General features: G+C 40.5%; 1 protein-coding gene across 1 annotated transcript in view; it reads right to left on the bottom strand.

Moving 5' to 3' along the window:
- The window catches only part of LOC121326707 (26S proteasome non-ATPase regulatory subunit 1), a 45725-nt gene extending 34995 nt beyond the window's left edge, over nt 1–10730 (bottom strand). Inside the window, exons 1-16 of the mRNA XM_041270109.1 lie at nt 10543–10730; nt 9948–9991; nt 9498–9571; nt 9003–9172; nt 8577–8782; nt 8162–8305; nt 7495–7721; nt 6539–6599; nt 6111–6239; nt 5755–5843; nt 5318–5396; nt 4619–4792; nt 4327–4438; nt 3945–4141; nt 3340–3435; nt 2956–3020 (exon numbers count right to left, since the gene is read on the bottom strand). Of these exons, the coding sequence (XP_041126043.1) occupies nt 2956–3020; nt 3340–3435; nt 3945–4141; nt 4327–4438; nt 4619–4792; nt 5318–5396; nt 5755–5843; nt 6111–6239; nt 6539–6599; nt 7495–7721; nt 8162–8305; nt 8577–8782; nt 9003–9172; nt 9498–9571; nt 9948–9991; nt 10543–10558 (1883 nt within the window). The 5' untranslated portion in view covers nt 10559–10730. The remainder of the gene's footprint in view (nt 1–2955; nt 3021–3339; nt 3436–3944; nt 4142–4326; nt 4439–4618; nt 4793–5317; nt 5397–5754; nt 5844–6110; nt 6240–6538; nt 6600–7494; nt 7722–8161; nt 8306–8576; nt 8783–9002; nt 9173–9497; nt 9572–9947; nt 9992–10542) is intronic.
- Nucleotides 10731–13636: the final 2906 nt, after the last annotated feature.

The raw sequence follows: 13636 nt of genomic DNA, 5'->3' as shown, positions 1-13636 counted from the left end.
TTTACATCCCTGTTAGTGAGCATTTCTCCTTTGCCAAGATAATCCATCCACCTGACAGGTGTGACATAAAGAAGCTGATTAAACAGCATGATCATTACACAGGTGCACCTTGTGCTGGGGACAATAAAAGGCCACTCTAAAATGTGCAGTTTTGTCACACAACACAATGTCACAGATGTCTCAAGTTTTGAGGGAGCGTGCAATTGGCATGCTGACTGCAGGAATGTCCACCAGAGCTGTTGCCAGAAAATTGAAAGTTCATTTCTCTACCATAAGCCGCCTCCAACGTCATTTTAGAGAATTTGGCAATACGTCCAACCGGCCTCACAACCGTAGACCACGTGTAACAACGCCAGCCATGGACCTCCACATCCAGCTTCTTCACCTGCGGGATCGTCTGAGACCAGCCACTCGGACAGCTGATGAAACTGTGGGTTTGTGCGACCAAAGAATTTCTGCATAAACTGTCAGAAACCGTCTCACGGAAGCTCATCTGCGTGCTCGTCATCCTCACCAGGGTCTTGACCTGACTGCAGTTTGGCGTCGTAACCGATTTCAGTGGGCAAATGCTCACCTTCGATGGCCACTGGCATGCTGGAGAAGTGTGCTCTTCATGGATGAATCCCGGTTTCAACTGTCCCGGGCAGATGGCAGACAGCGTGTATGGCGTCGTTTGGGCGAGCGGTTTGCCGATGTCAACGTTGTGAACAGAGAGCCCCATGGTGGCAGTGGGGTTATGGTATGGGCAGCCATAAGCCATAGACAATGAACACAATTGCATTTTATCAATGGCAATTTAAATGCACAAAGATACCGTGACGAGATCCTGAGGCCCATTGTCGTGCCATTCATCCGCCGCCATCACCTCATGTTTCAGCATGATAATGCACGGCCCCATGTCGCAAGGATCTGTACACAATTCCTGGAAGCTGAAATGTCCCAGTTCTTCCATATCCTGCACTCACCAGACATGTCACCCATTGAGCATGTTTGGGATCGACATGTACGACAGCGTGTTCCAATTCCCGCCAATATCCAGCAACTTCACACAGCCATTGAGGAGGAGAGGGACAACATTCCACAGACCACAATCAACAGCCTGATCAACTCTATGTGAAGGAGATGTGTCAAGCTGCATGAGGCAAATGGTGGTCACACCAGATACTAACTGGTTTTCTGATCCACGCCCCTACCTTTTTTTTTTTTTTTTTTTTTTAAGGTATCTTTTGAGCTACAGATGCATATCTGTATTCCCAGTCATGTGCAATGCATAGGATTAGGACCTAATGAATTTATTTCAATTGATTCATTTCCTTATATGAACTGTAATTAGGTAAAATATTTTAAATTGTGGCAGTTGTGTTTATATTTTTGTTCAGTGTGTATATATATATACATATATATACATATACATATATATATATACACACACACACCTTTAAGAACAATAAATCATTCTGATTTAAACACTGTTTTAACCCTTTGTGGTCCTATCTGACATTACAATTTTCCCTTTCCAGTCTGATGTCTGACCTTGAAGAGGTAAAGCACAGGTCTCTAGTCGTTTTTTCACCGGAAAACGCAGAGAAAACCTTTCAATGGCTGAGTGAGACCGATAGGAGCCGAAAAAAAAAAAGAGGCATATCCAATAGCCACATGCAATACAGAGATAACACAAACAAAGGAGATAGCTGCTTCTGCATCAAGTGCTCAAAGAACATTAGACATTTGCAGAGCTTTTTGAGATGTTACAGTAATAAAATAATGACTTGGTTCACATTATTGACTTTGGTGTTAAAACGAGTGATGAGGAGAGGATTTATCAGTATGCACGTCTATAAAGAGTTATGTGAAAAACACAACAAAGGGGTAGGGCTTGGCTGTAGAAACATTACTGAGTGTCCTTTTGCAATTCAGTGCCTTTTAAACTTGTTTTTCTGCTAATTTTTTTTTTTAAAACAGCACATGTAAAATAAAAAGCATGTGTAAAAATGAATTGGACCTAACGCGCCTGACAAGAACTGAATAAATGGACAGCAAAGGGTTAAAAGATGTGCAGTATTGGTGAGTGCTTTATATAGACAGGAGCCCTTTTCTTGTGCCAGTGTAATTGTTTATCTTAAGTGAAGAAATGGCCCCAGGGTTACTCTCCTAGCTGCACAAAACAGCGTACAAGATATGGAAATTCACTGGTAATAAGTCAGCTAAAAACAGTAATCCCAGGAAAATGCCACTCTCGCCTGTGACAGATCTGCTGTCATGTATAAGCCTCTCAGCTTAAAGCAAAACATAGCCTTTTGGATGATGGTAAATCAGCACTGCTGAACAAAATCCCATATATTATATTTTAACAATTATTTACAAAGGTCTCTGGATTCATACTACAGGACTGAAAAAAAGCACTGGGAATCTGTTTCTTGTCAAACATTTCAAATATAACAAGTAGCACCTGGTTTAAAATTGTGTAAGGTGTCCCTTTTAAAACCAGAAATTCTTCAATTGCTGGATTGGCTACATACGCTACAGACTAGGTGAATCTTACAGATATATATTTAAATACCTACATATAGATCAGCTCATTTGGCTTAGTTGCCAAGCTAAATACTTCTGCAGTACTACAGGTTTAAGGTGAATGCCATGTGGCTTGCAATTTGTACAACAAAATACATTGCCATAAATCAACCAGCACTCAGAGGAAGTGATCAATTCAGCAGATTATTTTGGGTGTTAATAGAAATGTTAAAATGTAAACGCTTGGCAAAATATGTGCAAAGAAACAGTAAGTCAAATCCCATTTGGAAAATATTCCTGCAACTATGAAAGGAATTTTCCCTTTGTGTATACACATATGGAGCAATTCATCAAACCTGGCACAGTTTGGCTTTGTGAGGATTTACTCAACAGAGACACCTAGTGGGCAAAACATAAAAAGTATGAAGGAGAACTTGACCATACCTGAACATAATAAACCCAATTGACTCCACAGCTGCCCTTCTGACATCATCGCTGACATCACTCACCTAACACATTGATAAAAAAGCAGGATTACACACATGCATATACTAAAAACACACACACACAAAAGAAACGTTTAACAATAACTAATCAATACGGATCAAATGTGGCACTGATTAAACTTTTCGGGGCAGTACAGAACAGTTTAATCAATTTCAAAATGCAAATACAATAAACAAATAATGTTTTAAAAAAGTTACAAAGAAGGTTAATCTTTAAAAACGTGAAAACTCTTTGAATGTACAAACAAACTACAAAAGGAGTTCAAAATAGTCATGTTGATGGTCTGCTGAAAAGAATGCTATTGTGAAAGAGATCACTCACAGCTACATGGAGAAGGCGTCGGATGGCTTTGTTGTTCCCCGAGCCGCAGTATGCCATGCCGACCGTGTACATTCCAGAACGTCGGAGGATGGGGTCCTGTAAACACAAACACCAAATCATTAGGGCGGCACACTAACTCAAGCAATCAATTGGAGTTTTCACAGAACACTGCAGGGATCCAATCCTGAATGCGTTTACTGTTCTTCAAAAGAAATAGAAAAATAACATGTATATTTAAATACATAAATGTACTCCCTAGAAGCTATAGCAACTCCTGCATCCTCAGGCTCTCTTTCTCCGTACCTAATCCCTACTGTTTAAAAGACTAATATGCTTTTAAGGTCTCTGCATTCCTGTATGTGAAGAATAAATGTTGGTGTGTGCAGTATTCCATATATGTGAAAGGGACACCCTGTAGATTTTTTTTCAGCAAGTGCTACAAAACAAAACAAAAAACCAAAACATTGACAAACCAAATCACTTTTACCATAATGAGCGGATCTTCCACATATGGAGATATGAGACGGACAAAGTAATGGTAATTCACAGTGAGGATGACTTGAACTATGTTGTCAGATCTATGTGCTGTTGAGCTGATCTCTCACCTTATCCCTGCACAGGCTGTCAATGAGCGTGTCTGCCTCCTCCATCCTGCCGTACATAACGAGGGCGATGCCGACTGCCAGCCCGCGGAGGATCTTCTCGTGCTGCGTCTCCTGGGCGTACCCCACCATGTCCTCAATGGCCTGGGCAGATTTGGAGCCCAGCATCACCAGCCCCAGAGCCAGTCCTGCTGCCTCCCCTGGTGCACAGCAACAGAAAAGGGGTCTCAAACTCTTTTAAAACAGGAGTCTTCTGTTAGCTTAATATCTCCACAGTAAATTAAAGAAAACGTGAAGATGCATTAATATTGCATGTACGTTAATAAAAATATACTGCTCCCTACAGGACTCATTCAAAATATCATGTTAAAAATGCCACGTCTACCTGTAACAGCATCATCTTGGTAGAGGTTGGACTTGAGCAGGTCGTACACATCCTGTCGGGCAGTTCCCAGGGCAGCCAGCCCCAGACCCAGGCAGCCTCCGTGACGCACAATCTGTGGGGGAGAAGAGAGATGCACACTGAACATGAAGCGATGCAGGAAAGGGACAGAAACCAATGGGACCAACTTACTAAACTCACAGTAGTTACCACTTACATGTATTTAAATAAGTAAATAAAAAATAATAAAAACACCACAAATGTCTGTTTCATTTTTCATTTGACAGATACTCACATCGTTGCTGGCGTTCTTCAGCTGGCTGAGCAGGTAGTCAATGATGTCACCACCGTGGTTGGCGTGGATCAACCCCAGAGCATACAGGCCTCCTCCCTCCTGATAGGCTGAGCCAGGTGATGTGTCCTTGGGCAGGTATGTAGCCATTAACTGCAGCGCCTCCTTCTCATGGCCCTGAATGCAAATGATACAAAATCACACATGGTCTTGCAAATCATCGAACGTGAAAACATAAAGCTACAGGATAAAAGTAAGTACTGCCCATTTAATATTGTCATCCTGAAGCTGTTGAAACCCACACAATATGCGTTACTGTAGTATGGAATTTATTTGTTGGGGTTGTTGCACAAGATAGATACAGTAATGCATCCGACACAGCAAGCATTCAATACAAATTGACTCAGACGACATTGGAACAGACTTCTAGTTGAAAAGCTTGTCATTTCAAATTTAGGATTCTTAGTGTTTCTAAATGTAGCGCTAGAGTGTTTTAGAATTATAGAACCATTTAACTACCAGTAAGTGAAAGTAGGATCATAGAATACAATAGATGGGTATTTAGATTAAATTAAACACTAAGCAGATAGCAATACAATCAGTAGTCCACTTGTAAAGCAATGCAAGAAAGAAAGGAAAAAAGTCTCCAGCCATGTATTAAAGTGTTAACAAAAGTGCGTGCCGCTGCTCATATAGACTTACCTTATGAATAACTCCTAGACTGGCAGTAGCGGTGAATTTTGCCCAGTTTGTGGCTCTGGCCAACCACTCCAAGTTCTCTCTGTTAGGTTTAGAAAATACATCATTAAAGAACAAAAGATAGAAATCAGCAAGGCTTATTTTTTTAAATCAATAGTACTTAGCCAGCTCTGGATGACTATCTGCCATTAAAATCTGGGTACGTTCAAACAAGCTAACTATGAATGAATGGCAGTTCTTTGAAGGTTCTTTATGCTTTTGTAGTTGCTGTGCGAGTTAGCTTGGCTTTTGCTTAACTACGGGATAAAAAAAAATAGAAAAGCCCTACTTCATATCTACGAAAGATAATTATAGAAATGCTAGGTTATCAGCATGGGCACCTTGTGTGTAGAGAAGTGTGCATAGGAAAGTTTGCAGGAGAAAGGTGGGCAGTGCGTTACCTGAGAAACTGGTCGCTTGTTGTTCCAGTATGCATGAAGGAGTTGGCTATAACAGTTGCGGTGTGGCACACAGAATTCCGTACTGCATCCTTTTGGAAAAAAACAGAATTTGTAGGTGGTTAAGACCCAATCTGCTCTGCAAGACAGACATATACTAGGCAGGTTAACTGTGAATATGTTGTACAACTTAACACGTGGGAGAATAGTTACAGGAATGGATGACATAGACCAGCGTTATTGTCAATGGGTATAAAAAGCAAGCTGCGACTTTGCATGTACTCATGAACATCGCAAGCTTCTGACTACAGGTTATTTACATTAAAACATTGACTACAAACAAACAATTGGTATTTTACCTTTGTGTTTTTTAGAATCATCAAGTCTGTGTGGTTGTTTCTGATCAGGAACTGGAGTTGGAGTTCAATGGCCATTTCTCCACTTAATATTTTAATCATCTTTGAGTTCTGGTCTTTGGGCTCTTCCTTCTACAATGGAGAGTTGTTTTTGTTTAGATGAACCAATGCTCCACATAGCGCTTCATGACCAGTATGCTCTTAAGTCAGTGTCTGTGTGGTCCTTACAAACATTAAGTGCCTCAAGTGTAAATTACACGCATTTATACATTCATTTTTACTGTCCCCATTCCTTCACACTACAGCATGCAGGTTATTATTAAATGTTATTAAATAGATCTGTACTCTCGTCTCCAGTGATCAATGTAAGCAGTAGAAGCACCTCTGTAATAACATGTAAGTGGCTCTCCGTGAACATTAGATTTACCCACCGATTCTGCTGGCTTTCCTGCTGGCGAGCTGCCAGTCTTATCATCTGTTTCCATGGCATCACTGGGAAAAACACAAGACATTAAAATAAACATTTCAGCATCACACAGGCCTAACACATACCTCAGACTAGTAAGAGTATCTACAGCTCCTGTTGCCCATTCCTAATGAAAGAAAATGACAGAATAGGGGGAACAAGATAAGCAGACTCAGATATTGTATCTGCAGTCATTACATTACATATCATCATAAGCACCTTTCACACAGGCATGCTCTAGCTGGGTCGGAACTTACCCGGGACAGGACCCAGTGTCATGTGGGTCAGCTGCACAACCTGGGTGACAGATGCAAGTAAACAATGCGCGTATCAATGCTCTAGGAAGCAGCTCGTAACAGACGCTTCCATCCAAGCTTCTCTGGATTGAACCGTCGGCCCAAATGTTGAGAGCAAAAGTTTCCGCATCCCTGCTGCTGAGGTGGGTCGCTGGGACCTGGGTATGCCCCAGGTACGTGGTTTCACACTATGCGGAATTGTCACCCAGATAGCCATAACCCTGGTCCGGACCTGGGTAGGCGTGCCAGTGTGAAAGGGGCTATAGAGTGTTCTATAGAAAGATGACCTACACCTGTTTTACAAATTTCCTTTATAAAGCAGTACAAACCTATTTTGTGTAATAGTGCAACATTCAAATAGAACTGATGGCTCTACTCCTCTTTTGAAGAAAGGCAAAAAGAAAAGATTTGGGCCCATTATTTTATGGATGTCATGACCGATTTCCAGTTTACACATTTGCATCAAAAGCAACTGGATTTTTTTTTATATATATATATATACATAACTCTGTTCAAAAGTTTATCTACACTGGATCATTCAGCTCTACTTCAATTGCAATAACGGGACAAGACAGGATTGACCTATTACTGCATGACCTTGACACACACACGCTGCTGCACACACCTGTCCTTGTCTGCAGTGGGCACAGTGCCGGTGTTGGTGGAGCCGGGCACGGTTGGGATGGGCGTGCCGACAGTGCGCAGGTTCTGGATAACAGAGGATAGGAACTGCTGGCTGGCACTCTCATACAGGTCGAAGCAGATCTGATAGGCCATCAGCAGGTTATCCTCCTTCACAAGCTTCTCCAGGATATCACTCACCGCTTGAGGGTCGTCCAGGAATATCAGGCACTGTCCAGGGGAGGTAAGAGGAGGATAGTCAGCGCTCCACAGGGTTCAAAGGAATACCTTTCTACAACTTACCTAAGCAATAACTGCATGATAAGAATCTACAATGCACGTAATTCTCCATCATTTCAGACGCTATTCTAAACCTAATTTGTTATACTACAGGGACAGAAATAACAAGCATAACGCATAGCGGTTTCCCCCACTCCAGGTTTTAATACAAGCTGGAATAGCCCAGGTGTACACGTAACTACCTCACATGTGTCCTATTAAAAACTTACAATAAAACCAGGAATGGATCAAACTGCTATGCAGTGGAAGTCTTATTTCCATCCTTGTACTATACAATTGACCAACTGTATTAATAGGTATACAAGCACTGAGAAGTCAGCATGCTGCATATTATATGCAATGTTCAGTGTTCCCTATGGCAGGAGCAGTACCTGGCAAACATTGATGAAGTCTGGCTTCTCCAGGTTCATGTAGAGCTTGACCAGCACTCTGAGCACCTCGTTGCGAAACTGTTTGTTCTGCATCAAAGACATGCAAACCTTCAGGCTGTAGGCCAGCATGCCTCCAACATCGGTCTGGAAAAAAAAGCAGATAAAAAAAAAATAATAATAAAAAGAAACACATGTTTACATCCTATTCAAAAATATGTCACTTTATAAAACTGGACTGTTGAGAGAGCAATATAGACATACATCTTCTAGTAGTGACCGGGTCTAAACAACATATACACTTCACAGTATTTAATTAATTCCAGGACACACTATACTGTTCTAAAATTGATCTTGGCTGTAATTTTCTTACTGCTCACAGCAAAGTGCATTTCCAAGGTAGGACAGTGGCACTTACAGACTCGAGGATGGTCCTCTCAAAGATGTCGAGCCTGCGTGTCTCAAGAGCGATGCCGATGGCCTGCTTGTACTTGTGATCTCCCAGGCAGCGCAGGAACATCTTGTTAACAATGCCCTCCAGACGCGGGTCGATGCTTTTCCTCTCGCTCTCTGGAACCTCTATGTTTTCAACCCGCTGCTTTGTGTAGTGATCGATGCACTTTGCTACAGGGCAGTCAGGGAAACAGGCATACACTTCAGTTGTCAGGATTACTGATTCACAACAGCATCAACGATTGTCACAGTAAGATTACAGTGGCTTGCTGCATTGTTTCAGACTAATGTTGACCTTGAACAACCTGTTTGGATTATTCCTTCTTTTTTATTATCTTCACAATGTTTTATGACCTAAAGATACTTGGCCCTCCAAAAGTGTTTTACTCACAGATTATCGTCTCCACATATTCAGAGTCGTCTGAGACGTTGAACAGATCCCCCGCACCCAGCGCATAATTCAGGGATTCCTCGAATGCACCAAGATGATAGAACACTTTGGAGGCCACCAGAGCAGCAAACTCCCGGCTCCGGAAGGTCTCATCTTCATACAGAACCTCGCTGGAAGGAACGAGGCAAACATACACTTCACACCTTTTCCACACAGTCATGGTGTAAAAGTTATTAAAGGGTACGACTGCTGCTGTTTGCGTTGTGACCCCAAAATAACACACATGGATCCAGCATCTGCATGTATCCAATCAAACTTATAAAGCATTTCTCCCAGAAAATCCAACTGAAGTTTGGAGATTGTATTTATTTATCCATTCATTCACTTATTTTCTGGATTTAAAAATAACTGGGTTTTCTGTGGTATTCTTTACGACAGCACAACTCAATATAATAATTTTAAACTAAATGACATGAGATGAAATAGAATTCTTACATTTTATCAACAGACTCTGAAATCTCAGCCCAGAAATCATTGACCACAGCATCCAGCTTGTGCAGGGCAAACTCCTAAAGTTAAAGAAAGAAACAAGTTAACAATAAAGCCCACATTTTGCTACACTACATGAATATCTTATGTATTGGTACACACACACATATATCACAAAACAAACCTAGGAAGATGGAAAGCACATATCCCACCCCAAGAATAAATATTGCTCTACATTTTCAATTCCAACAACCCTGTGTCAAGGCTACTAAAAAGAACCAATTACAAGTACTGTAACTGTACACCAGCTGCACAGACTTGCTTTCTCAAGTGACTGCTGTTGGCCTTGTATTGTGCAACTCTGATGTGTTAACTCAAGTATTTACTAATATGAAGGGCATCTGTCCAGTTCCAAAAACAATTCAAATAACCCCCATCAAGTGCCACTAGACTTACCTTGAGTTGAGGCTCTTCCTCATCCAAGAGAGAGATAATTCCAGCTGTAAAAAGAAAAGGGGGCAATCTTACTGCAGCTTACAATAGGAGAATATAATAACTATTGCCTTTTCATTCAGGGACAGGAATACAAAATACTATTCCACTTCAACACGTGGAGCTCATTAATCGGACTGAACACCACCTTTTTTTTTCGAAATCCGTACGCCACTGTTATTGTTAAATAAATAACATCATAACATACAGTACCGCAGTGTGTAGATACAGTATTACACGATATTGGGACATGCAGATACTGAAGGGAAACGCAAAGTTCACGACAAAAGGCGTCTCAGCTCGCTTGTTTGTGCATCGCTCTGCGTAGTCGAATATTATTGAACTTGAATAATTCCACGGACCCCCCCTCCCCCTAACCTTTATAATATCGCATGCTTAGTTGTGGTGTGTGATTCCAGCTGGTTAATAAGAATTCGTTGGGTTTTTTTTTTTGTTTTTTTTTACATTTCTCTGCCGCTGACGGTTCTATGTGACTCAGCTAAATCAGCCGGTCTCCCTCAGTCTTGAACTCCCTTTTCTCTCCGCTCTTTCGGCTTACCTGCTGAGGTTATCATGCTTGCTATGGTTCCGTAGTCCTCTCCCGACCAGCGACTCTTCCAAAAGCAGGTCTATGTGTTTGAAAAGGCGGTTTGACGCGACAATATCTCGCCTCTAACTCAATGTTCAGGAGACTCTTTTCCTGCAAACTTGATTCACAATGAAGCTCACTCAGAATGAGGGCCTTCTGCTCTCTAGTATGCTGCCCGAAAGAACCGCCTGACCACAATATTTCAAAAAAGACGAGACAGGCTACTTTACTCGCTGTTACATTTACGCTGTAATTTCATCATTAACAACATAAGCATATAAATATTTCGCGAGTGAAATCCTATTATTTTTTCATTAAAAAAAAAAAAAAGAAATCTGTTTTGGACATGCAATTTATGAAGCGGCTAAAAAGTGCTTTCGTGTTCTTAGTTACTCGACCATTGTCACAACGTGATTATTCCGCCCTCTCGAGGTAGGAGGCCAACTGTGCACTAAATACATTTTCGTGTTAGAAAATGGATACAACATGAAACGTGTCTGGTTAGTTTTTTTTTTTTTTTTTTTTTTTAATGCACTATTCGCAAAGCCTTATCTAATGAGTCATTCAAAAAAAAAAAAAAAAAAAGTGTTAATAGTAAAACATCGACGAATTATAAAACATATACGACAAAATAAATAATAATAAAAAAACAACTACCTACAACAAACAAAATCATAAATGTGTTGAGTTCTTGTCTTCATTTTGGATTGGTAATGTTGTTAGGTGCTATTTATTAAGTGCTTATAATAATTTGACAGCAAGTGTGGCAACCCTTGTGCAGTCACTCCCCGTGACCACTAGATGGCGGTGTAAACCCTTATTTAAATGTTTAAAGGTGCCAATTGCGGACGTGCCAACTGTAGTCTGGGAATTCAACCAAAAAATATAACGAACACGGTTAACTACATTGTTTTCCTTACTACACAATCAATGCTACTGTGTGTTATTCTGGGAGCTGATCCATTACTGTTTTTTTTTTCATTCAAAATGTATTTAAGTTTGGTTGCGTATGAGGAAATTATACAAAAAAACACAAGTCAATTGATTATTAAATCTGCATTTAATTTAATTAACAAAACACTACACTTTAAAACAGAACATTTGTTAGACAACATATATATGTGTGTGTGTGTGTGTGTGTGGTAAGAGACGTTTAAGTAATTCCGCGCAATGCCATCTGTGTTTACTGAGATACATCCTTAGACAAGAAAGCAAAGCCTTCTGATTATCATATAACAGGTGGGAAAGAGTTGAACTGCCGATGCAGGGTTGAAAACAAGACTCCTGTTGCATAGCAGTTTGATCTATTCCTGGTTTTACTGTGAATATTTTGGTCCCCAAAATGCATCTTATTCGCTGTTTAAGAATTAGAAAGAAAAACAAAAAAACAGTAATCCACAAACATATTTTAAACAATTTACACATTTTAATAAAACATTAAAAAACTATCAGGAATAAAAGCTTTGTATTTTTTATTAAAAAAAAAAGGAATTCCTAAAAAATACAAAAAAAAAGAAAGAAAAAAAACAACTTCTATTAAAAGTACCCTGACCAGTACACTGCATGTTGGCAATGGGATTTTTTAAATCTATAACTTCAAGACGCTCAATCAGAATTCTAAGACAAATTAGAAAATCAAGTCACGTGGACAAAAGTTTCTGCTTGTGGCTTCTTCATCAAACCAGTAGGACACAGAAAAAAAATATGTGTCTCATTTACAAAGGTGTCCTGATCAGATTTCTTTTCCTTGATTGCTTTAGGGAAGGCAGAAAAACAGTAAACAGGTAATCTCCACAATGTCCTGGTCTATTGTAGCTAAGAACTTTCAACCCATTGCCAAGCTTCATGGGCTACGGTCCACACTCTTTCAACCCATTACCAAGCTTCATGGGCTACGGTCCACACTCTTTCAACCAAAATACTGCATCCGTAACCTGGTCATGTCAAGCTGCCATTCTCTGCAATCAGACACTGCTTGTTTGTTTAGGACGTTTACACAAGATAGCATGCTGAGTTACAAAGATCACATTAAAAGGTTCCTCCTTCAAAGGCAACATAAATGAAGCCAGAACAGCAATAACTTTCTTTCACCCTTTAACCTCCAATCATGTAGGACTCAGAGCAGAGCAGCAAGGAGTTGTGCATATGGAATCCTCTCCAAACTGTGTCCAATACCTCCGTACTGCACTGGAAACAGAACCAGATCTGAAGAGTTTCAAATCAGGACGAGCAGCTACTGCGTGCGCGGGTCTCACGAATCAAAACTAAGAAAACACAACCCTGTGTGCTTTGCTACGAGAATCCAAGTTGTTTTTGAGTATTTTTATTTTTAGGTAGAAAACGCTGTAAACCTTTGCGCTGGCCTGCCCTTTGTGTCAGGAAACCTGAGTGAACAGATCAGTCAAAAGCAGGTGGTGGTTCATGTGAATGAAATACAGGAGCATTTAGTGGTGCCAAAGACCAGACAACAGTGAGGCTGACATTCCTGATCAACAGAGTTCCGACCAATCTCAGAGTTTTAGAGTTCTGATCGATCTCACACTTTCAGAGTTCTGATTGATCTCAGTTTCAGAGTTCTGATCGATCTCACAGTTTCAGAGTTCTGATCGATCTCACAGTTTCAGAGTTCTGATCGATCTCACAGTTTCAGAGTTCCAATCGATCTCACAGTTTCAGAGTTCCAATCGATCTCAGTTTCAGAGTTCCGATCGATCTCACAGTTCTTATCTATTCTGTTTTTTTTACATGTAAACCAGTCATCTCATAAAAAAAGGATAAAACTGCCCACTATGGGGCAGACATCTCTTTGAAGCGATCCCAGTGTTTTACAATTATGGACAAGAGATTATTTTGGCCAGCTAAACATGGTAACGTTAAATATTGCATCACAGCACAATAACACAACCTTTACTGTTACCTAAATGTCCGGAACAGAAGAATGCTAGACTCGGTGTAGAGCCGCTATGACAGAAACACAACACATTCCTACTGATAGACCTACCTCACATGTAATCATGATCTGTCTGAACTAATATAGCTCATAAGGAAAACAAGAAACAAAAAG

The sequence above is a fragment of the Polyodon spathula genome, chromosome 14, assembly GCF_017654505.1.
Source record: "Polyodon spathula isolate WHYD16114869_AA chromosome 14, ASM1765450v1, whole genome shotgun sequence".
Taxonomy (NCBI): Eukaryota; Metazoa; Chordata; class Actinopteri; order Acipenseriformes; family Polyodontidae; genus Polyodon; species Polyodon spathula.
The sequence above is the reverse complement of the archived record's forward strand: the minus strand, read 5'-3'. Positions and strand labels throughout refer to the sequence as shown.